Here is a 25,611-nt window from a genome sequence, read left to right on the forward strand (position 1 = left end):
TCAACGAAGTGCCCCTCCCGCTACGTTTCACGTACAGGTATGAAATTCGGTACACAGCCCAATACCTACAAAAAATCTCCTGGTACAAAATCAACGACACAGAGGGAAGATAGTGAGGGAAGGGCATGAAAAAGTGAATTGAAACACAGTCATTCATTTTTGTCCACTTGCCCTCAGCTTCTTATTCTTTAACATCAGCAGTTTATGCAACTGGCCACAGACCTACGTTTTCTCAAATTTTCCGCCAAAATGTCTCTAGGAAAAATGTGTGACACAAAGAGCAAGAAGAGTTAACAGGACTAAGACTTAAGTTAATGATGGGACACTAAAATGGACAAATATAATAGTAGACCCCATTTTGAAATGTGTATTTCACAAACCTAATACACCAACAGTTAGCTCTTCAAACCAGTTAAATAGAATTCAAATGGGATGCATTTCCTTGACAGCATGGATACTAGTCAAATTGCCTTCCACGTTCTGTTTTTAATGGTGCAACAACAAGCACAGACAGTTAAACAAAGTAGCTTATTGTCCAAATCTACAGAAGCGACATGGTTTAGACCAGTTAATGTCACACTCTGGAAACGGTTTATAAAGACCCCTTTCATGAGTGAAGGTTAAAAGTCAAAAAAGTTTAAAACATTTTAGACCGCATTTACACCTGTATTTAGCATAGTCCACTTGTGATTGGACTGATAAACGCTTTAGTACCAGGTGTAAACAGGCCCTCAGACAGCAACTCAGGTGTGATACACCAGTTAAGGGACTAAACCAGCTTTTATTAAAGCACCAGTCTACTTTTCAATAAACATTGGGGCTAGCCTAAAGAAAAAAGGCTGGTCACAGTTTGGGATTAAAAAGGACAATGCAGGTTGATACTGATTTCATTGCAGATGCAATGCTGTACTTGCATGACTTCGGGGGGCTTTCAAATAGCATTAGCAAAAAACAGAGGGACTTGGCATGCTTGAATATCAGTACAAGCAGTTATGTTAGTCCAGCCATAAAGCCACAAGTAGAGACCAAAACAGATTCCATTAAGAACAGGGACCCAGGTTAGCAACTGGAACTTGGCTTGTTTAGTTCAAGTCAAGCATAACCTTGAAGCAAAAAAGGGAACTCTGGTTTAGTAGTGTAGCCCAATAAATCAAACTGAGAACAGTCATGAAAGATCAATACCAAAGAGACAGTTGAGTTGAGAAGTTTATTAAAACTACTAAAGTCACATGACCAGGTTAACTTCTCCACTAGACACCACAGTTTGCCCACTAGAGATGGTCTTGACGTTAGCATCTCTTCCTGGAAAAGAAATGGTAGAATCGTGAGGCATTTAAAAACCAAATTCTCATGGTTCCTGAAGTCAGTTTACAACAAGCACTCACTTTTCCTAGTGCAGCTTTGCTCACAGGAGCCAGAAGAGGGATGGCACACTGCTGTACTACAGTGGATGAAGATCTAACAGAGGGGGGAAAGGGATAAGCCACAGAAAGAAAAACACCTAATATTAAGGATTCAGGCAAGGCTGCAGAGCATACGGTTTCCTGTAGAGGAGCCAGTGATGCTGGATCCACAAATGTGAACATCTTCACAACAAAGCGCTTGTAGTGGGTTGGGAACTGAAGACCAGAAGATCCAGCCACCGGAACCAATGAGGTCAGGTAACGGTCATCCTGGTAAGGGCATCTGAAAGGTAAAGAGGCAGTCAGAAGTGCCTTACAGCACACTAGATGGATAAAGACTGGCCTTACTCACCCATCGACCAGAAGGTCCCACTGGGGTAGACTGAGTGGACTGGGGGTTGATGTCGCCCAGCAACGTCCCAGCATTAGGACAATGTTGGGGTCGGTCCTCTCCAAAATGCGCACCTCAACATACACAGGCTCCCGCAGGACTTTTGTGACGGGATAATCAGCATCACCGTAGTAGGACGTGTATGCCTCATCCCCTGAGGAAGAAAACCAGCGTTTAACCAGAAACTGCTGCAACCTGGAGTTTTAGAAAATACTTATGCATACTTGGACAGACACTTACCTTCTGCACAGCCTTTGGTGACACATTGACCATTTGCCAGTCTAAGCTCCACCCTGAGGGGTCCAGAAGCCGCTACTGGTGGAGGTGCAGGAACAGTGTTGACCTCCACAACCAGAGCTTCCACAGAAGTAGCAGAGTACCTACACTGGAAGAGAAGCCTAGACAACAAATAGTGAGCTTGTAGCCTTTGTCAAGGATTCATATTTTTTTTTCTAAATAAAATAAAATCCCTACTCAAAATGGCTGTCCCTTGTGATGGAACCAAGTGGTCCGACACCCACTTCATACGAGGAGGTCATTCGGTTTTCATACACCACATATCCACCGTCCTCCTGCAAATAGTAACTGTTGGCATCCAGGCCATTCTAAGCCATGCAGAACAGAACCACAAGCAGCTACTCACCATCATGCTTGTGCCACATGCAGTGACAGGGAACTGGTATATAGCAAAGGAAGGTGTGGATCCCACAGGACTGCAAGGTGGGTCGTTTCCACCCAGGAGACGGACTGAATCCAGGCTCAAGCGAGGTAGTGTAACATCTCTTGCCACCACTACCACAAACTGACCATCTCTTATACACTGGACAGTCACTGGAACAAGGTACAAGAGCAGGTTATTACTGAGGAGTGGTTTAACATGAACACCTTTGCATTGACTCACTCTTACCTGCCTTCCCATAGAAACACTGCTGTCCGTTAAAGCAGCAGTTGATAGCGTCACACTCAGCACCACTGATACCAGGTGGGCCACATTGGATCTGCTCATAATCAGCTACAGCACATTTGTCAAGGGGCTCTGCCTGCGCCACTGGCTGCTTAGACTGAACCTGCTGATGAAACTGTTGACTAGCTTGTTGTTGAACCTGCTGAGGAAACTGTTGACTAGCTTGTTGTCGAACCTGCTGAGGAAACTGTTGACTAGCTTGTTGTTGAACCTGCTGAGGGAACTGTTGACTAGCTTGTTGTTGAACCTGCTGAGGGAACTGTTGACTAGCTTGTTGTTGAACCTGCTGAGGATACTGTTGACTAGCTTGTTGTTGAACCTGCTGAGGATACTGTTGACTAGCTTGTTGTTGAACCTTCAGAGGAAACTGTTGACTAGCTTGTTGTTGAACCTTCTGAGGAAACTGTTGACTAGCATGTTGTTGAACCTTCTGAGGAAACTGTTGACTAGCATGTTGTTGAACCTTCTGAGGAAACTGTTGACTAGCTTGTTGTTGAACCTTCAGAGGAAACTGTTGACTAGCTTGTTGTTGAACCTTCTGAGGAAACTGTTGACTAGCTTGTTGTTGAACCTTCAGAGGAAACTGTTGACTAGCTTGTTGTTGAACCTTCTGAGGAAACTGTTGACTAGCATGTTGTTGAACCTTCTGAGGAAACTGTTGACTAGCTTGTTGTTGAACCTTCAGAGGAAACTGTTGACTAGCTAGCTGTTGAACCTTCAGAGGAAACTGGGGCAGATTACTCCACTGTGGAACAGCATGACAAAAAGCACAAAACCACACACAAAGTGCCAGCGATTGAACAGCACACCAGCTTCCTGCCATTGTTCAACAGCTAGTCACACTGTTGAGATGATGCCCTTTGGTCTTTTTGTATTCTACAGATTTTGGCTAATTAACGATAATCCCTCCCTCTTCATGAACAGTCATGATTCTCCAGACTTGCCCAAATGGGAGCTTATGCTACCAGAAAATTCTCATCAAAATGATACGCATGTGATGTAGGCCTATATTGACTCCAATTAGTCAGATTTGTCATATTGAAGACAAATAAAAAGGTTCATGCTCAGGTTTGCTACTGGAGCTTGCCCAAAGTACTTTGGGTAGATGTTTGGTGCATTCCGCTTTGCTTGTAGACATGCAGAAATGCTAACTAGCATTACTACTTTTACAATATCTTTATATGGCAGAAATAGTAAGAGTAGTCTGTAGTTCCAAATTTAGCAACACACTCACAAACCTCCCTAAGCACTTCCCCTCGGGGCAATCCCTGTCGCCAGTTTGAAGTGTTCCACAAGTGGACAAGAGAGGTTTATGTGGACAGACCTTCGACTCCTTAGACAGAGGGGACCAGTCTACTCATATATACTTTAATTACAAAATAAATGTAACCGTAATCAGTTACTTATGAAAATGTTCATTATTACAAAGGGGGTTACATCTGAATATTTTCTGTAAAAAGCTAGGATATGTTGAATAATATGAATTTGTTGCTTTGCCTGTGCAGGATGCCTCTTGCCATTTACAGTGTTTTTTTTATATCCAATTGCTAGGACCCATTTCTCAATACTTAGGTCACTTTTTCAAAACTCTTCACACAGTTCTCCTAACAAACTTTCAGCTCGGCACAGCAGATCATTTCACATTCAAAATGCACTAAAACTACCAAAACACAATTCTTTCCCCTAGCAAAGGTTTTCAACCAACACGCACACACACTTTGTCAATCCCCAAACGGACGAGGCGTTTATACTTGACGCACTCGCCGTTGTACTATTCTGTGAAACGACAGAGGGCGACTCGGAGAAATTGTTCTATAAACCATCAGGAAACAGCAGTGAGAGAAGAATGTAGCTACACAGGTGACCATATTTATTTGAATAAACTTCACCAAAAACCACACTACAAAAGAATCGTGTAAAACTCAGTAAACCTTGATTGCTAATCATGAATACGGTGTATGCTTTCGATTTACCCCGAAAGAAAGTGAAATATGACAACCTGCCCCATAGGTGGGGCACATTAACATGACAGCTTGATGTTATCAGATACAATCAAATAAAACAACAAGACAAAATACAAATTAACTTTCAAATAAAATATACTAATTTCTTCTGAACATTGACTGTCATTCTTTCCTCAATAGAATAGCATAGTTCTAATAGGGGCACATTGTAACAGTTACAACATGCCCCACCTGTGCAACTGGGATTTAAACCCGTCTAGTGTCTTCTGCTGGTTAGAGCAGCATTAAAAGAACTCTCAACTTGGTCTTATTTTCAATAAACTTAAGAAATGTACGTCTGTTATGTTAAATGTTCAGTGAGAGCGTCCAAAGAATTATTAATTGGTGCAGTTTCTCTAAATAATGTTGATATGGCAACTAGTAAATACATTAGGTTTCATCATCCCGGCATGTGTGGAAAGTTAACCTGTTACAACTAGCCCCGCGTTTAAATTCCAGACGGAGAAAAAGAATAACTTCTGTACCTCTGCAAGTCACATAGCATGCAGCCATAGGGTTTCAGACTAAATGGGACTTGCGAAGGTACAGTCAGTTCCACCACATTTGCAGAATAAGGCACTCTTTCCAGGTCAAAAGCAAAGTGACAAGTCAGATACAAGCAAGGATTGATGTCAGTTTTATTGAGAAACTTTCTTTTGCCCTTGAACAATTACAGGACCAAGTGTGGCCTTGCCTTCCCACTGAACACCTAGAGAGAAGAAAAAGAGCAAAGTTAGGAGCACTTAAAACATCAAAAGCAACCTTAAAGCAAGAGCTACCGACCTCCATAGGGAGAAGCAGCAATTCCACCATCAGGACCACATGTTGAGTCACAGCAACCACAAACTTGGTCATTTCCATCAGCAGCAAACCACCTGCAACAAGACAAAGCACTTTCAACATGAGCAAAGTCAGCTTTTTAAAAAAAAGAATAAGTGCAACGTACCCATTGGCAAAGGAACAGGATTTGCGCTGAGCGTCACTGGGTGCAGAAGCAATAGTTGCCTTCAGAACACATGTTATGTAGATCTACAAGGGATGACAGACAAGTCAGAAAACCAAAGCAGATGGGAAGAGAAGTCGAATTAACTCTTGTGGTACATACAGAAGGACTGGTGCTCTCCTGGAACATGAATGCCTCCAGCTGGAACTGGATCTTGTCAACCTGGGACCGAGGCATGAAGCGGGAGCTGGAAGCTGTAGCCTTGGCATCCACAAAGCACCTGACGACAAAGTCACCACAAAGAGCAACTCATGAAGGTTTAAAAAGAGCAAACAAAACAGTCCTATAGCATCAAGAGCCATGACCTTACCCATGATTCTCAATGAAGGAATATCTCGGAAGGGAGTTCACGTCAGGCACTTGAGTGGCCACACAGCTGTCCACAAACACACGCAGAGGCACATGATTGTACTGCTTCACAGATGCCTCGATGTTAATAACGCCACCCAGGAAATAGGAGTATGAAGGCCTCTGGTAGGACCAATCGTCTACAAAAGAGAAGGAACACCCTAGGAAGAGCCACATTTGCAAGGTCGAAGGTCCAAAGAAAGTGCACTTACCCAGCATGAGCTTCAGGGAGAACATCAAGACTTCTTCACCAACCTTGGTTGAGGCATAAGGGACCCATGTTGGCCTCAAGGCATCACTGCTTACATTGTGTAGCCTGTGGTTCATGAAAGTACCCATTAAATGGTCTCCCAGTTGCACAAGCAGTGAAAGTCACAGAGGCCACTTACCTTTGATAGTGGCATTGAACGCCAACAATTGCACCATCGGCCCGGGTAATCGGAGTACCTGCAAGAGCCTCAGGGGTGTAGGTAAGAGAGAAGGTGTAGACAAGCTCATCCTCATTCATCTGTAAGAGATTGTAGTTAAAACAAGACAGTTCCTCATGAAATGTGTAATCATTATTATGAATGAGAGAAAGTGCATTGTGCAATACAGTGGACAAACACTTCAAGCAGGAGAAAACAACTGCAGAGCTTAAAACAAACATTTCTTAAGGCCCGTTCATACCAATGCATATGCCAGCTGCCCTGGCATTGCAAATACAACATACAACAGCAGTGTGAACTGACGGTCCTTGAAGAGGACTTTGGATATCCTCAATTTGAACAAACAACCGATTAAGATTTAGGAGTTCTTACCATCTGCACGCTGTTGCAGTCCTGTAATTCATACTCAAAGAGGAGCACCCTAGACTCAGAGTCCTGACCAGCAACAGGACATCCACCTAAAGACAGACCAGTTGGCTGGATCAACTGACCATTGCTAAACAAGTCCTGCTGGACTTCTACAAGAACCCGGTTCTCTCCGCATTGAACCGCTACGCTGCTGGGAGTCACGGGTTGCCTCAACTGGAAGTCCACCGCCAACTCGCTCTGCACCTCGGGAACGACGGGATACCTCCAATCCAAAGGCTTCACTGGACCCTGCAACAGCTGCTTCTCCTGAAGGCCAAAAGGCTCCTGTGCAAGGCCTCTGGAGGCAGGACCCAAAGGACTCTGAAATGGAGAAGCCACTTGCAAAGGATTCCAGAGCTCTGGAGCAGAAAAGGCAGGACTTCTGAAATCTGGATCTGATTTTTGCCCCGTGCTTCTTGGACTTTGACTGTGCATCAAACTTCCCCATGCATCAGGCAGATCAAACACAACCATCACAACCACCACTAACACACCTCTCAGAAGCCCCATCCTAGCAAACTTGGACACAAATGCCACAACACACACCAGTGCTTGGCTTTGCCATTTTGTACAGCTTTGAATGAAGGTGGCTCATCCCCTTTTAGTTGAATTGATTGCCTTTGATTCTCCTCTGGACCTGTAGAGTTTATATGCATCTCTGGGACCCACAGGGATCTGCACAATTTGTATGTCTCTCTTATCTGACAAATCGAGGGGGACATTTACATGACACCATTTTCAAATGAAACTTTAAATGCATTGTGTTCATTTACACAACAACAGTGCTTTGTGGGCCTTAAAAATGCAAACTTTTAAAAACAGGGTTTCAAAGTTTTTGAAAATGAGACCATTATTGTCTCCATGTAAACTACAAAAACATGAATTTGTGAAAACTGTGACATCATGCGCATGCATATTGCGTGTTTAGTCTATAGGCACGTAGTGTTTCTTTGCAAAGTGTCATCGCCATCTACTGGATTCTCTGCAGAGATTCTCCTAGAGATTTAATCAGATCAACGTCATATTTGCACAGTCTAATCTAAAGGCCTTGGTGATGTTTTCCCTGAAGGTCGTGTCAGTGGCGGCCTCACAAAGTTCGATGGTTCGCCATGACACAGGAAGCTGTTGTAAGTCGGGCATACAATGTCCGATCTGCCCCAAACTTCAGATGTTTGATAAGAGTCCTGGCCTGAAGACATCTACATATGAGTTTCAGAATTAGGCATGGCAAAATGGCTCGATAGCGCCACCTACAACATTTCAACGAAGTGCCCCTCCCGCTACGTTTCACGTACAGGTATGAAATTCGGTACACAGCCCAATACCTACAAAAAATCTCCTGGTACAAAATCAACGACACAGAGGGAAGATAGTGAGGGAAGGGCATGAAAAAGTGAATTGAAACACAGTCATTCATTTTTGTCCACTTGCCCTCAGCTTCTTATTCTTTAACATCAGCAGTTTATGCAACTGGCCACAGACCTACGTTTTCTCAAATTTTCCGCCAAAATGTCTCTAGGAAAAATGTGTGACACAAAGAGCAAGAAGAGTTAACAGGACTAAGACTTAAGTTAATGATGGGACACTAAAATGGACAAATATAATAGTAGACCCCATTTTGAAATGTGTATTTCACAAACCTAATACACCAACAGTTAGCTCTTCAAACCAGTTAAATAGAATTCAAATGGGATGCATTTCCTTGACAGCATGGATACTAGTCAAATTGCCTTCCACGTTCTGTTTTTAATGGTGCAACAACAAGCACAGACAGTTAAACAAAGTAGCTTATTGTCCAAATCTACAGAAGCGACATGGTTTAGACCAGTTAATGTCACACTCTGGAAACGGTTTATAAAGACCCCTTTCATGAGTGAAGGTTAAAAGTCAAAAAAGTTTAAAACATTTTAGACCGCATTTACACCTGTATTTAGCATAGTCCACTTGTGATTGGACTGATAAACGCTTTAGTACCAGGTGTAAACAGGCCCTCAGACAGCAACTCAGGTGTGATACACCAGTTAAGGGACTAAACCAGCTTTTATTAAAGCACCAGTCTACTTTTCAATAAACATTGGGGCTAGCCTAAAGAAAAAAGGCTGGTCACAGTTTGGGATTAAAAAGGACAATGCAGGTTGATACTGATTTCATTGCAGATGCAATGCTGTACTTGCATGACTTCGGGGGGCTTTCAAATAGCATTAGCAAAAAACAGAGGGACTTGGCATGCTTGAATATCAGTACAAGCAGTTATGTTAGTCCAGCCATAAAGCCACAAGTAGAGACCAAAACAGATTCCATTAAGAACAGGGACCCAGGTTAGCAACTGGAACTTGGCTTGTTTAGTTCAAGTCAAGCATAACCTTGAAGCAAAAAAGGGAACTCTGGTTTAGTAGTGTAGCCCAATAAATCAAACTGAGAACAGTCATGAAAGATCAATACCAAAGAGACAGTTGAGTTGAGAAGTTTATTAAAACTACTAAAGTCACATGACCAGGTTAACTTCTCCACTAGACACCACAGTTTGCCCACTAGAGATGGTCTTGACGTTAGCATCTCTTCCTGGAAAAGAAATGGTAGAATCGTGAGGCATTTAAAAACCAAATTCTCATGGTTCCTGAAGTCAGTTTACAACAAGCACTCACTTTTCCTAGTGCAGCTTTGCTCACAGGAGCCAGAAGAGGGATGGCACACTGCTGTACTACAGTGGATGAAGATCTAACAGAGGGGGGAAAGGGATAAGCCACAGAAAGAAAAACACCTAATATTAAGGATTCAGGCAAGGCTGCAGAGCATACGGTTTCCTGTAGAGGAGCCAGTGATGCTGGATCCACAAATGTGAACATCTTCACAACAAAGCGCTTGTAGTGGGTTGGGAACTGAAGACCAGAAGATCCAGCCACCGGAACCAATGAGGTCAGGTAACGGTCATCCTGGTAAGGGCATCTGAAAGGTAAAGAGGCAGTCAGAAGTGCCTTACAGCACACTAGATGGATAAAGACTGGCCTTACTCACCCATCGACCAGAAGGTCCCACTGGGGTAGACTGAGTGGACTGGGGGTTGATGTCGCCCAGCAACGTCCCAGCATTAGGACAATGTTGGGGTCGGTCCTCTCCAAAATGCGCACCTCAACATACACAGGCTCCCGCAGGACTTTTGTGACGGGATAATCAGCATCACCGTAGTAGGACGTGTATGCCTCATCCCCTGAGGAAGAAAACCAGCGTTTAACCAGAAACTGCTGCAACCTGGAGTTTTAGAAAATACTTATGCATACTTGGACAGACACTTACCTTCTGCACAGCCTTTGGTGACACATTGACCATTTGCCAGTCTAAGCTCCACCCTGAGGGGTCCAGAAGCCGCTACTGGTGGAGGTGCAGGAACAGTGTTGACCTCCACAACCAGAGCTTCCACAGAAGTAGCAGAGTACCTACACTGGAAGAGAAGCCTAGACAACAAATAGTGAGCTTGTAGCCTTTGTCAAGGATTCATATTTTTTTTTCTAAATAAAATAAAATGCCTACTCAAAATGGCTGTCCCTTGTGATGGAACCAAGTGGTCCGACACCCACTTCATACGAGGAGGTCATTCGGTTTTCATACACCACATATCCACCGTCCTCCTGCAAATAGTAACTGTTGGCATCCAGGCCATTCTAAGCCATGCAGAACAGAACCACAAGCAGCTACTCACCATCATGCTTGTGCCACATGCAGTGACAGGGAACTGGTATATAGCAAAGGAAGGTGTGGATCCCACAGGACTGCAAGGTGGGTCGTTTCCACCCAGGAGACGGACTGAATCCAGGCTCAAGCGAGGTAGTGTAACATCTCTTGCCACCACTACCACAAACTGACCATCTCTTATACACTGGACAGTCACTGGAACAAGGTACAAGAGCAGGTTATTACTGAGGAGTGGTTTAACATGAACACCTTTGCATTGACTCACTCTTACCTGCCTTCCCATAGAAACACTGCTGTCCGTTAAAGCAGCAGTTGATAGCGTCACACTCAGCACCACTGATACCAGGTGGGCCACATTGGATCTGCTCATAATCAGCTACAGCACATTTGTCAAGGGGCTCTGCCTGCGCCACTGGCTGCTTAGACTGAACCTGCTGATGAAACTGTTGACTAGCTTGTTGTTGAACCTGCTGAGGAAACTGTTGACTAGCTTGTTGTCGAACCTGCTGAGGAAACTGTTGACTAGCTTGTTGTTGAACCTTCAGAGGAAACTGTTGACTAGCTTGTTGTTGAACCTTCTGAGGAAACTGTTGACTAGCATGTTGTTGAACCTTCTGAGGAAACTGTTGACTAGCATGTTGTTGAACCTTCTGAGGAAACTGTTGACTAGCTTGTTGTTGAACCTTCAGAGGAAACTGTTGACTAGCTTGTTGTTGAACCTTCTGAGGAAACTGTTGACTAGCTTGTTGTTGAACCTTCAGAGGAAACTGTTGACTAGCTTGTTGTTGAACCTTCTGAGGAAACTGTTGACTAGCATGTTGTTGAACCTTCTGAGGAAACTGTTGACTAGCTTGTTGTTGAACCTTCAGAGGAAACTGTTGACTAGCTAGCTGTTGAACCTTCAGAGGAAACTGTTGACTAGCTTGTTGTTGAACCTTCTGAGGAAACTGTTGACTAGCATGTCGTTGAACCTTCTGAGGAAACTGTTGACTAGCTTGTTGTTGAACCTTCAGAGGAAACTGTTGACTAGCTAGCTGTTGAACCTTCAGAGGAAACTGGGGCAGATTACTCCACTGTGGAACAGCATGACAAAAAGCACAAAACCACACACAAAGTGCCAGCGATTGAACAGCACACCAGCTTCCTGCCATTGTTCAACAGCTAGTCACACTGTTGAGATGATGCCCTTTGGTCTTTTTGTATTCTACAGATTTTGGCTAATTAACGATAATCCCTCCCTCTTCATGAACAGTCATGATTCTCCAGACTTGCCCAAATGGGAGCTTATGCTACCAGAAAATTCTCATCAAAATGATACGCATGTGATGTAGGCCTATATTGACTCCAATTAGTCAGATTTGTCATATTGAAGACAAATAAAAAGGTTCATGCTCAGGTTTGCTACTGGAGCTTGCCCAAAGTACTTTGGGTAGATGTTTGGTGCATTCCGCTTTGCTTGTAGACATGCAGAAATGCTAACTAGCATTACTACTTTTACAATATCTTTATATGGCAGAAATAGTAAGAGTAGTCTGTAGTTCCAAATTTAGCAACACACTCACAAACCTCCCTAAGCACTTCCCCTCGGGGCAATCCCTGTCGCCAGTTTGAAGTGTTCCACAAGTGGACAAGAGAGGTTTATGTGGACAGACCTTCGACTCCTTAGACAGAGGGGACCAGTCTACTCATATATACTTTAATTACAAAATAAATGTAACCGTAATCAGTTACTTATGAAAATGTTCATTATTACAAAGGGGGTTACATCTGAATATTTTCTGTAAAAAGCTAGGATATGTTGAATAATATGAATTTGTTGCTTTGCCTGTGCAGGATGCCTCTTGCCATTTACAGTGTTTTTTTTATATCCAATTGCTAGGACCCATTTCTCAATACTTAGGTCACTTTTTCAAAACTCTTCACACAGTTCTCCTAACAAACTTTCAGCTCGGCACAGCAGATCATTTCACATTCAAAATGCACTAAAACTACCAAAACACAATTCTTTCCCCTAGCAAAGGTTTTCAACCAACACGCACACACACTTTGTCAATCCCCAAACGGACGAGGCGTTTATACTTGACGCACTCGCCGTTGTACTATTCTGTGAAACGACAGAGGGCGACTCGGAGAAATTGTTCTATAAACCATCAGGAAACAGCAGTGAGAGAAGAATGTAGCTACACAGGTGACCATATTTATTTGAATAAACTTCACCAAAAACCACACTACAAAAGAATCGTGTAAAACTCAGTAAACCTTGATTGCTAATCATGAATACGGTGTATGCTTTCGATTTACCCCGAAAGAAAGTGAAATATGACAACCTGCCCCATAGGTGGGGCACATTAACATGACAGCTTGATGTTATCAGATACAATCAAATAAAACAACAAGACAAAATACAAATTAACTTTCAAATAAAATATACTAATTTCTTCTGAACATTGACTGTCATTCTTTCCTCAATAGAATAGCATAGTTCTAATAGGGGCACATTGTAACAGTTACAACATGCCCCACCTGTGCAACTGGGATTTAAACCCGTCTAGTGTCTTCTGCTGGTTAGAGCAGCATTAAAAGAACTCTCAACTTGGTCTTATTTTCAATAAACTTAAGAAATGTACGTCTGTTATGTTAAATGTTCAGTGAGAGCGTCCAAAGAATTATTAATTGGTGCAGTTTCTCTAAATAATGTTGATATGGCAACTAGTAAATACATTAGGTTTCATCATCCCGGCATGTGTGGAAAGTTAACCTGTTACAACTAGCCCCGCGTTTAAATTCCAGACGGAGAAAAAGAATAACTTCTGTACCTCTGCAAGTCACATAGCATGCAGCCATAGGGTTTCAGACTAAATGGGACTTGCGAAGGTACAGTCAGTTCCACCACATTTGCAGAATAAGGCACTCTTTCCAGGTCAAAAGCAAAGTGACAAGTCAGATACAAGCAAGGATTGATGTCAGTTTTATTGAGAAACTTTCTTTTGCCCTTGAACAATTACAGGACCAAGTGTGGCCTTGCCTTCCCACTGAACACCTAGAGAGAAGAAAAAGAGCAAAGTTAGGAGCACTTAAAACATCAAAAGCAACCTTAAAGCAAGAGCTACCGACCTCCATAGGGAGAAGCAGCAATTCCACCATCAGGACCACATGTTGAGTCACAGCAACCACAAACTTGGTCATTTCCATCAGCAGCAAACCACCTGCAACAAGACAAAGCACTTTCAACATGAGCAAAGTCAGCTTTTTAAAAAAAAGAATAAGTGCAACGTACCCATTGGCAAAGGAACAGGATTTGCGCTGAGCGTCACTGGGTGCAGAAGCAATAGTTGCCTTCAGAACACATGTTATGTAGATCTACAAGGGATGACAGACAAGTCAGAAAACCAAAGCAGATGGGAAGAGAAGTCGAATTAACTCTTGTGGTACATACAGAAGGACTGGTGCTCTCCTGGAACATGAATGCCTCCAGCTGGAACTGGATCTTGTCAACCTGGGACCGAGGCATGAAGCGGGAGCTGGAAGCTGTAGCCTTGGCATCCACAAAGCACCTGACGACAAAGTCACCACAAAGAGCAACTCATGAAGGTTTAAAAAGAGCAAACAAAACAGTCCTATAGCATCAAGAGCCATGACCTTACCCATGATTCTCAATGAAGGAATATCTCGGAAGGGAGTTCACGTCAGGCACTTGAGTGGCCACACAGCTGTCCACAAACACACGCAGAGGCACATGATTGTACTGCTTCACAGATGCCTCGATGTTAATAACGCCACCCAGGAAATAGGAGTATGAAGGCCTCTGGTAGGACCAATCGTCTACAAAAGAGAAGGAACACCCTAGGAAGAGCCACATTTGCAAGGTCGAAGGTCCAAAGAAAGTGCACTTACCCAGCATGAGCTTCAGGGAGAACATCAAGACTTCTTCACCAACCTTGGTTGAGGCATAAGGGACCCATGTTGGCCTCAAGGCATCACTGCTTACATTGTGTAGCCTGTGGTTCATGAAAGTACCCATTAAATGGTCTCCCAGTTGCACAAGCAGTGAAAGTCACAGAGGCCACTTACCTTTGATAGTGGCATTGAACGCCAACAATTGCACCATCGGCCCGGGTAATCGGAGTACCTGCAAGAGCCTCAGGGGTGTAGGTAAGAGAGAAGGTGTAGACAAGCTCATCCTCATTCATCTGTAAGAGATTGTAGTTAAAACAAGACAGTTCCTCATGAAGGTGTAATCATTATTATGAATGAGAGAAAGTGCATTGTGCAATACAGTGGACAAACACTTCAAGCAGGAGAAAACAACTGCAGAGCTTAAAACAAACATTTCTTAAGGCCCGTTCATACCAATGCATATGCCAGCTGCCCTGGCATTGCAAATACAACATACAACAGCAGTGTGAACTGACGGTCCTTGAAGAGGACTTTGGATATCCTCAATTTGAACAAACAACCGATTAAGATTTAGGAGTTCTTACCATCTGCACGCTGTTGCAGTCCTGTAATTCATACTCAAAGAGGAGCACCCTAGACTCAGAGTCCTGACCAGCAACAGGACATCCACCTAAAGACAGACCAGTTGGCTGGATCAACTGACCATTGCTAAACAAGTCCTGCTGGACTTCTACAAGAACCCGGTTCTCTCCGCATTGAACCGCTACGCTGCTGGGAGTCACGGGTTGCCTCAACTGGAAGTCCACCGCCAACTCGCTCTGCACCTCGGGAACGACGGGATACCTCCAATCCAAAGGCTTCACTGGACCCTGCAACAGCTGCTTCTCCTGAAGGCCAAAAGGCTCCTGTGCAAGGCCTCTGGAGGCAGGACCCAAAGGACTCTGAAATGGAGAAGCCACTTGCAAAGGATTCCAGAGCTCTGGAGCAGAAAAGGCAGGACTTCTGAAATCTGGATCTGATTTTTGCCCCGTGCTTCTTGGACTTTGACTGTGCATCAAACTTCCCCATGCATCAGGCAGATCAAACACAACCATCACAACCACCACTAACACACCTCTCAGAAGCCCCATCCTAGCAAACTTGGACACAAATGCCACAACACACACCAGTGCTTGGCTTTGCCATTTTGTACAGCTTTGAATGAAGGTGGCTCATCCCCTTTTAGTTGAATTGATTGCCTTTGATTCTCCTCTGGACCTGTAGAGTTTATATGCATCTCTGGGACCCACAGGGATCTGCACAATTTGTATGTCTCTCTTATCTGACAAATCGAGGGGGACATTTACATGACACCATTTTCAAATGAAACTTTAAATGCATTGTGTTCATTTACACAACAACAGTGCTTTGTGGGCCTTAAAAATGCAAACTTTTAAAAACAGGGTTTCAAAGTTTTTGAAAATGAGACCATTATTGTCTCCATGTAAACTACAAAAACATGAATTTGTGAAAACTGTGACATCATGCGCATGCATATTGCGTGTTTAGTCTATAGGCACGTAGTGTTTCTTTGCAAAGTGTCATCGCCATCTACTGGATTCTCTGCAGAGATTCTCCTAGAGATTTAATCAGATCAACGTCATATTTGCACAGTCTAATCTAAAGGCCTTGGTGATGTTTTCCCTGAAGGTCGTGTCAGTGGCGGCCTCACAAAGTTCGATGGTTCGCCATGACACAGGAAGCTGTTGTAAGTCGGGCATACAATGTCCGATCTGCCCCAAACTTCAGATGTTTGATAAGAGTCCTGGCCTGAAGACATCTACATATGAGTTTCAGAATTAGGCATGGCAAAATGGCTCGATAGCGCCACCTACAACATTTCAACGAAGTGCCCCTCCCGCTACGTTTCACGTACAGGTATGAAATTCGGTACACAGCCCAATACCTACAAAAAATCTCCTGGTACAAAATCAACGACACAGAGGGAAGATAGTGAGGGAAGGGCATGAAAAAGTGAATTGAAACACAGTCATTCATTTTTGTCCACTTGCCCTCAGCTTCTTATTCTTTAACATCAGCAGTTTATGCAACTGGCCACAGACCTACGTTTTCTCAAATTTTCCGCCAAAATGTCTCTAGGAAAAATGTGTGACACAAAGAGCAAGAAGAGTTAACAGGACTAAGACTTAAGTTAATGATGGGACACTAAAATGGACAAATATAATAGTAGACCCCATTTTGAAATGTGTATTTCACAAACCTAATACACCAACAGTTAGCTCTTCAAACCAGTTAAATAGAATTCAAATGGGATGCATTTCCTTGACAGCATGGATACTAGTCAAATTGCCTTCCACGTTCTGTTTTTAATGGTGCAACAACAAGCACAGACAGTTAAACAAAGTAGCTTATTGTCCAAATCTACAGAAGCGACATGGTTTAGACCAGTTAATGTCACACTCTGGAAACGGTTTATAAAGACCCCTTTCATGAGTGAAGGTTAAAAGTCAAAAAAGTTTAAAACATTTTAGACCGCATTTACACCTGTATTTAGCATAGTCCACTTGTGATTGGACTGATAAACGCTTTAGTACCAGGTGTAAACAGGCCCTCAGACAGCAACTCAGGTGTGATACACCAGTTAAGGGACTAAACCAGCTTTTATTAAAGCACCAGTCTACTTTTCAATAAACATTGGGGCTAGCCTAAAGAAAAAAGGCTGGTCACAGTTTGGGATTAAAAAGGACAATGCAGGTTGATACTGATTTCATTGCAGATGCAATGCTGTACTTGCATGACTTCGGGGGGCTTTCAAATAGCATTAGCAAAAAACAGAGGGACTTGGCATGCTTGAATATCAGTACAAGCAGTTATGTTAGTCCAGCCATAAAGCCACAAGTAGAGACCAAAACAGATTCCATTAAGAACAGGGACCCAGGTTAGCAACTGGAACTTGGCTTGTTTAGTTCAAGTCAAGCATAACCTTGAAGCAAAAAAGGGAACTCTGGTTTAGTAGTGTAGCCCAATAAATCAAACTGAGAACAGTCATGAAAGATCAATACCAAAGAGACAGTTGAGTTGAGAAGTTTATTAAAACTACTAAAGTCACATGACCAGGTTAACTTCTCCACTAGACACCACAGTTTGCCCACTAGAGATGGTCTTGACGTTAGCATCTCTTCCTGGAAAAGAAATGGTAGAATCGTGAGGCATTTAAAAACCAAATTCTCATGGTTCCTGAAGTCAGTTTACAACAAGCACTCACTTTTCCTAGTGCAGCTTTGCTCACAGGAGCCAGAAGAGGGATGGCACACTGCTGTACTACAGTGGATGAAGATCTAACAGAGGGGGGAAAGGGATAAGCCACAGAAAGAAAAACACCTAATATTAAGGATTCAGGCAAGGCTGCAGAGCATACGGTTTCCTGTAGAGGAGCCAGTGATGCTGGATCCACAAATGTGAACATCTTCACAACAAAGCGCTTGTAGTGGGTTGGGAACTGAAGACCAGAAGATCCAGCCACCGGAACCAATGAGGTCAGGTAACGGTCATCCTGGTAAGGGCATCTGAAAGGTAAAGAGGCAGTCAGAAGTGCCTTACAGCACACTAGATGGATAAAGACTGGCCTTACTCACCCATCGACCAGAAGGTCCCACTGGGGTAGACTGAGTGGACTGGGGGTTGATGTCGCCCAGCAACGTCCCAGCATTAGGACAATGTTGGGGTCGGTCCTCTCCAAAATGCGCACCTCAACATACACAGGCTCCCGCAGGACTTTTGTGACGGGATAATCAGCATCACCGTAGTAGGACGTGTATGCCTCATCCCCTGAGGAAGAAAACCAGCGTTTAACCAGAAACTGCTGCAACCTGGAGTTTTAGAAAATACTTATGCATACTTGGACAGACACTTACCTTCTGCACAGCCTTTGGTGACACATTGACCATTTGCCAGTCTAAGCTCCACCCTGAGGGGTCCAGAAGCCGCTACTGGTGGAGGTGCAGGAACAGTGTTGACCTCCACAACCAGAGCTTCCACAGAAGTAGCAGAGTACCTACACTGGAAGAGAAGCCTAGACAACAAATAGTGAGCTTGTAGCCTTTGTCAAGGATTCATATTTTTTTTTCTAAATAAAATAAAATCCCTACTCAAAATGGCTGTCCCTTGTGATGGAACCAAGTGGTCCGACACCCACTTCATACGAGGAGGTCATTCGGTTTTCATACACCACATATCCACCGTCCTCCTGCAAATAGTAACTGTTGGCATCCAGGCCATTCTAAGCCATGCAGAACAGAACCACAAGCAGCTACTCACCATCATGCTTGTGCCACATGCAGTGACAGGGAACTGGTATATAGCAAAGGAAGGTGTGGATCCCACAGGACTGCAAGGTGGGTCGTTTCCACCCAGGAGACGGACTGAATCCAGGCTCAAGCGAGGTAGTGTAACATCTCTTGCCACCACTACCACAAACTGACCATCTCTTATACACTGGACAGTCACTGGAACAAGGTACAAGAGCAGGTTATTACTGAGGAGTGGTTTAACATGAACACCTTTGCATTGACTCACTCTTACCTGCCTTCCCATAGAAACACTGCTGTCCGTTAAAGCAGCAGTTGATAGCGTCACACTCAGCACCACTGATACCAGGTGGGCCACATTGGATCTGCTCATAATCAGCTACAGCACATTTGTCAAGGGGCTCTGCCTGCGCCACTGGCTGCTTAGACTGAACCTGCTGATGAAACTGTTGACTAGCTTGTTGTTGAACCTGCTGAGGAAACTGTTGACTAGCTTGTTGTCGAACCTGCTGAGGAAACTGTTGACTAGCTTGTTGTTGAACCTGCTGAGGAAACTGTTGACTAGCTTGTTGTTGAACCTGCTGAGGGAACTGTTGACTAGCTTGTTGTTGAACCTGCTGAGGGAACTGTTGACTAGCTTGTTGTTGAACCTGCTGAGGATACTGTTGACTAGCTTGTTGTTGAACCTTCTGAGGAAACTGTTGACTAGCATGTTGTTGAACCTTCTGAGGAAACTGTTGACTAGCATGTTGTTGAACCTTCTGAGGAAACTGTTGACTAGCTTGTTGTTGAACCTTCAGAGGAAACTGTTGACTAGCTTGTTGTTGAACCTTCTGAGGAAACTGTTGACTAGCTTGTTGTTGAACCTTCAGAGGAAACTGTTGACTAGCTTGTTGTTGAACCTTCTGAGGAAACTGTTGACTAGCATGTTGTTGAACCTTCTGAGGAAACTGTTGACTAGCATGTTGTTGAACCTTCTGAGGAAACTGTTGACTAGCTTGTTGTTGAACCTTCAGAGGAAACTGTTGACTAGCTAGCTGTTGAACCTTCAGAGGAAACTGGGGCAGATTACTCCACTGTGGAACAGCATGACAAAAAGCACAAAACCACACACAAAGTGCCAGCGATTGAACAGCACACCAGCTTCCTGCCATTGTTCAACAGCTAGTCACACTGTTGAGATGATGCCCTTTGGTCTTTTTGTATTCTACAGATTTTGGCTAATTAACGATAATCCCTCCCTCTTCATGAACAGTCATGATTCTCCAGACTTGCCCAAATGGGAGCTTATGCTACCAGAAAATTCTCATCAAAATGATACGCATGTGATGTAGGCCTATATTGACTCCAATTAGTCAGATTTGTCATATTGAAGACAAATAAAAAGGTTCATGCTCAGGTTTGCTACTGGAGCTTGCCCAAAGTACTTTGGGTAGATGTTTGGTGCATTCCGCTTTGCTTGTAGACATGCAGAAATGCTAACTAGCATTACTACTTTTACAATATCTTTATATGGCAGAAATAGTAAGAGTAGTCTGTAGTTCCAAATTTAGCAACACACTCACAAACCTCCCTAAGCACTTCCCCTCGGGGCAATCCCTGTCGCCAGTTTGAAGTGTTCCACAAGTGGACAAGAGAGGTTTATGTGGACAGACCTTCGACTCCTTAGACAGAGGGGACCAGTCTACTCATATATACTTTAATTACAAAATAAATGTAACCGTAATCAGTTACTTATGAAAATGTTCATTATTACAAAGGGGGTTACATCTGAATATTTTCTGTAAAAAGCTAGGATATGTTGAATAATATGAATTTGTTGCTTTGCCTGTGCAGGATGCCTCTTGCCATTTACAGTGTTTTTTTTATATCCAATTGCTAGGACCCATTTCTCAATACTTAGGTCACTTTTTCAAAACTCTTCACACAGTTCTCCTAACAAACTTTCAGCTCGGCACAGCAGATCATTTCACATTCAAAATGCACTAAAACTACCAAAACACAATTCTTTCCCCTAGCAAAGGTTTTCAACCAACACGCACACACACTTTGTCAATCCCCAAACGGACGAGGCGTTTATACTTGACGCACTCGCCGTTGTACTATTCTGTGAAACGACAGAGGGCGACTCGGAGAAATTGTTCTATAAACCATCAGGAAACAGCAGTGAGAGAAGAATGTAGCTACACAGGTGACCATATTTATTTGAATAAACTTCACCAAAAACCACACTACAAAAGAATCGTGTAAAACTCAGTAAACCTTGATTGCTAATCATGAATACGGTGTATGCTTTCGATTTACCCCGAAAGAAAGTGAAATATGACAACCTGCCCCATAGGTGGGGCACATTAACATGACAGCTTGATGTTATCAGATACAATCAAATAAAACAACAAGACAAAATACAAATTAACTTTCAAATAAAATATACTAATTTCTTCTGAACATTGACTGTCATTCTTTCCTCAATAGAATAGCATAGTTCTAATAGGGGCACATTGTAACAGTTACAACATGCCCCACCTGTGCAACTGGGATTTAAACCCGTCTAGTGTCTTCTGCTGGTTAGAGCAGCATTAAAAGAACTCTCAACTTGGTCTTATTTTCAATAAACTTAAGAAATGTACGTCTGTTATGTTAAATGTTCAGTGAGAGCGTCCAAAGAATTATTAATTGGTGCAGTTTCTCTAAATAATGTTGATATGGCAACTAGTAAATACATTAGGTTTCATCATCCCGGCATGTGTGGAAAGTTAACCTGTTACAACTAGCCCCGCGTTTAAATTCCAGACGGAGAAAAAGAATAACTTCTGTACCTCTGCAAGTCACATAGCATGCAGCCATAGGGTTTCAGACTAAATGGGACTTGCGAAGGTACAGTCAGTTCCACCACATTTGCAGAATAAGGCACTCTTTCCAGGTCAAAAGCAAAGTGACAAGTCAGATACAAGCAAGGATTGATGTCAGTTTTATTGAGAAACTTTCTTTTGCCCTTGAACAATTACAGGACCAAGTGTGGCCTTGCCTTCCCACTGAACACCTAGAGAGAAGAAAAAGAGCAAAGTTAGGAGCACTTAAAACATCAAAAGCAACCTTAAAGCAAGAGCTACCGACCTCCATAGGGAGAAGCAGCAATTCCACCATCAGGACCACATGTTGAGTCACAGCAACCACAAACTTGGTCATTTCCATCAGCAGCAAACCACCTGCAACAAGACAAAGCACTTTCAACATGAGCAAAGTCAGCTTTTTAAAAAAAAGAATAAGTGCAACGTACCCATTGGCAAAGGAACAGGATTTGCGCTGAGCGTCACTGGGTGCAGAAGCAATAGTTGCCTTCAGAACACATGTTATGTAGATCTACAAGGGATGACAGACAAGTCAGAAAACCAAAGCAGATGGGAAGAGAAGTCGAATTAACTCTTGTGGTACATACAGAAGGACTGGTGCTCTCCTGGAACATGAATGCCTCCAGCTGGAACTGGATCTTGTCAACCTGGGACCGAGGCATGAAGCGGGAGCTGGAAGCTGTAGCCTTGGCATCCACAAAGCACCTGACGACAAAGTCACCACAAAGAGCAACTCATGAAGGTTTAAAAAGAGCAAACAAAACAGTCCTATAGCATCAAGAGCCATGACCTTACCCATGATTCTCAATGAAGGAATATCTCGGAAGGGAGTTCACGTCAGGCACTTGAGTGGCCACACAGCTGTCCACAAACACACGCAGAGGCACATGATTGTACTGCTTCACAGATGCCTCGATGTTAATAACGCCACCCAGGAAATAGGAGTATGAAGGCCTCTGGTAGGACCAATCGTCTACAAAAGAGAAGGAACACCCTAGGAAGAGCCACATTTGCAAGGTCGAAGGTCCAAAGAAAGTGCACTTACCCAGCATGAGCTTCAGGGAGAACATCAAGACTTCTTCACCAACCTTGGTTGAGGCATAAGGGACCCATGTTGGCCTCAAGGCATCACTGCTTACATTGTGTAGCCTGTGGTTCATGAAAGTACCCATTAAATGGTCTCCCAGTTGCACAAGCAGTGAAAGTCACAGAGGCCACTTACCTTTGATAGTGGCATTGAACGCCAACAATTGCACCATCGGCCCGGGTAATCGGAGTACCTGCAAGAGCCTCAGGGGTGTAGGTAAGAGAGAAGGTGTAGACAAGCTCATCCTCATTCATCTGTAAGAGATTGTAGTTAAAACAAGACAGTTCCTCATGAAGGTGTAATCATTATTATGAATGAGAGAAAGTGCATTGTGCAATACAGTGGACAAACACTTCAAGCAGGAGAAAACAACTGCAGAGCTTAAAACAAACATTTCTTAAGGCCCGTTCATACCAATGCATATGCCAGCTGCCCTGGCATTGCAAATACAACATACAACAGCAGTGTGAACTGACGGTCCTTGAAGAGGACTTTGGATATCCTCAATTTGAACAAACAACCGATTAAGATTTAGGAGTTCTTACCATCTGCACGCTGTTGCAGTCCTGTAATTCATACTCAAAGAGGAGCACCCTAGACTCAGAGTCCTGACCAGCAACAGGACATCCACCTAAAGACAGACCAGTTGGCTGGATCAACTGACCATTGCTAAACAAGTCCTGCTGGACTTCTACAAGAACCCGGTTCTCTCCGCATTGAACCGCTACGCTGCTGGGAGTCACGGGTTGCCTCAACTGGAAGTCCACCGCCAACTCGCTCTGCACCTCGGGAACGACGGGATACCTCCAATCCAAAGGCTTCACTGGACCCTGCAACAGCTGCTTCTCCTGAAGGCCAAAAGGCTCCTGTGCAAGGCCTCTGGAGGCAGGACCCAAAGGACTCTGAAATGGAGAAGCCACTTGCAAAGGATTCCAGAGCTCTGGAGCAGAAAAGGCAGGACTTCTGAAATCTGGATCTGATTTTTGCCCCGTGCTTCTTGGACTTTGACTGTGCATCAAACTTCCCCATGCATCAGGCAGATCAAACACAACCATCACAACCACCACTAACACACCTCTCAGAAGCCCCATCCTAGCAAACTTGGACACAAATGCCACAACACACACCAGTGCTTGGCTTTGCCATTTTGTACAGCTTTGAATGAAGGTGGCTCATCCCCTTTTAGTTGAATTGATTGCCTTTGATTCTCCTCTGGACCTGTAGAGTTTATATGCATCTCTGGGACCCACAGGGATCTGCACAATTTGTATGTCTCTCTTATCTGACAAATCGAGGGGGACATTTACATGACACCATTTTCAAATGAAACTTTAAATGCATTGTGTTCATTTACACAACAACAGTGCTTTGTGGGCCTTAAAAATGCAAACTTTTAAAAACAGGGTTTCAAAGTTTTTGAAAATGAGACCATTATTGTCTCCATGTAAACTACAAAAACATGAATTTGTGAAAACTGTGACATCATGCGCATGCATATTGCGTGTTTAGTCTATAGGCACGTAGTGTTTCTTTGCAAAGTGTCATCGCCATCTACTGGATTCTCTGCAGAGATTCTCCTAGAGATTTAATCAGATCAACGTCATATTTGCACAGTCTAATCTAAAGGCCTTGGTGATGTTTTCCCTGAAGGTCGTGTCAGTGGCGGCCTCACAAAGTTCGATGGTTCGCCATGACACAGGAAGCTGTTGTAAGTCGGGCATACAATGTCCGATCTGCCCCAAACTTCAGATGTTTGATAAGAGTCCTGGCCTGAAGACATCTACATATGAGTTTCAGAATTAGGCATGGCAAAATGGCTCGATAGCGCCACCTACAACATTTCAACGAAGTGCCCCTCCCGCTACGTTTCACGTACAGGTATGAAATTCGGTACACAGCCCAATACCTACAAAAAATCTCCTGGTACAAAATCAACGACACAGAGGGAAGATAGTGAGGGAAGGGCATGAAAAAGTGAATTGAAACACAGTCATTCATTTTTGTCCACTTGCCCTCAGCTTCTTATTCTTTAACATCAGCAGTTTATGCAACTGGCCACAGACCTACGTTTTCTCAAATTTTCCGCCAAAATGTCTCTAGGAAAAATGTGTGACACAAAGAGCAAGAAGAGTTAACAGGACTAAGACTTAAGTTAATGATGGGACACTAAAATGGACAAATATAATAGTAGACCCCATTTTGAAATGTGTATTTCACAAACCTAATACACCAACAGTTAGCTCTTCAAACCAGTTAAATAGAATTCAAATGGGATGCATTTCCTTGACAGCATGGATACTAGTCAAATTGCCTTCCACGTTCTGTTTTTAATGGTGCAACAACAAGCACAGACAGTTAAACAAAGTAGCTTATTGTCCAAATCTACAGAAGCGACATGGTTTAGACCAGTTAATGTCACACTCTGGAAACGGTTTATAAAGACCCCTTTCATGAGTGAAGGTTAAAAGTCAAAAAAGTTTAAAACATTTTAGACCGCATTTACACCTGTATTTAGCATAGTCCACTTGTGATTGGACTGATAAACGCTTTAGTACCAGGTGTAAACAGGCCCTCAGACAGCAACTCAGGTGTGATACACCAGTTAAGGGACTAAACCAGCTTTTATTAAAGCACCAGTCTACTTTTCAATAAACATTGGGGCTAGCCTAAAGAAAAAAGGCTGGTCACAGTTTGGGATTAAAAAGGACAATGCAGGTTGATACTGATTTCATTGCAGATGCAATGCTGTACTTGCATGACTTCGGGGGGCTTTCAAATAGCATTAGCAAAAAACAGAGGGACTTGGCATGCTTGAATATCAGTACAAGCA

General features: G+C 43.4%; 2 protein-coding genes across 2 annotated transcripts; both read right to left on the reverse strand.

Annotated features, from left to right (window-relative positions):
- Positions 1 to 13,590: 13,590 nt before the first annotated feature.
- LOC307135845 (zona pellucida sperm-binding protein 3-like) lies at positions 13,591 to 15,225 on the reverse strand. The gene is made up of 4 exons (XM_079832532.1): positions 14,710 to 15,225; positions 14,533 to 14,636; positions 13,916 to 14,460; positions 13,591 to 13,844 (listed from the first exon to the last, which is right to left on the reverse strand). Exons 1-3 carry the CDS (start codon positions 14,826 to 14,828, stop codon positions 14,279 to 14,281), a joined length of 405 nt encoding a protein of 134 aa, XP_079688658.1. The 5' UTR covers positions 14,829 to 15,225; the 3' UTR covers positions 13,591 to 13,844; positions 13,916 to 14,278.
- A 6,572-nt stretch (positions 15,226 to 21,797) lies between these two features.
- Positions 21,798 to 23,432, reverse strand: LOC307135819 (zona pellucida sperm-binding protein 3-like). Its single transcript, XM_079832496.1, has 4 exons — positions 22,917 to 23,432; positions 22,740 to 22,843; positions 22,123 to 22,667; positions 21,798 to 22,051 (listed from the first exon to the last, which is right to left on the reverse strand). The coding sequence occupies exons 1-3, from the start codon at positions 23,033 to 23,035 to the stop codon at positions 22,486 to 22,488; spliced, it is 405 nt and encodes a 134-aa protein (XP_079688622.1). The 5' UTR covers positions 23,036 to 23,432; the 3' UTR covers positions 21,798 to 22,051; positions 22,123 to 22,485.
- Between the last annotated feature and the right edge of the window lie 2,179 nt (positions 23,433 to 25,611).

This window comes from Gobio gobio (genome assembly GCF_949357685.1).
Source record: "Gobio gobio genome assembly, chromosome: 13".
NCBI lineage: Eukaryota > Metazoa > Chordata > Actinopteri > Cypriniformes > Gobionidae > Gobio > Gobio gobio.

Excerpts from the sequence above, each read along its gene's own strand:
- LOC307135819 (XM_079832496.1), bottom strand. The coding sequence starts at position 23,035 with ATGAATGAGGATGAGCTTGTCTACACCTTCTCTCTTACCTACACCCCT. Across the intron at positions 22,844-22,916 it reads GTTCAATGCCACTATCAAAG|GCTACACAATGTAAGCAGTG; the intron begins GTAAGTGGCCTC and ends CATGAACCACAG. Across the intron at positions 22,668-22,739 it reads CTCCCTGAAGCTCATGCTGG|ACGATTGGTCCTACCAGAGG; the intron begins GTAAGTGCACTT and ends TCTCTTTTGTAG.
- LOC307135845 (XM_079832532.1), bottom strand. The coding sequence starts at position 14,828 with ATGAATGAGGATGAGCTTGTCTACACCTTCTCTCTTACCTACACCCCT. Across the intron at positions 14,637-14,709 it reads GTTCAATGCCACTATCAAAG|GCTACACAATGTAAGCAGTG; the intron begins GTAAGTGGCCTC and ends CATGAACCACAG. Across the intron at positions 14,461-14,532 it reads CTCCCTGAAGCTCATGCTGG|ACGATTGGTCCTACCAGAGG; the intron begins GTAAGTGCACTT and ends TCTCTTTTGTAG.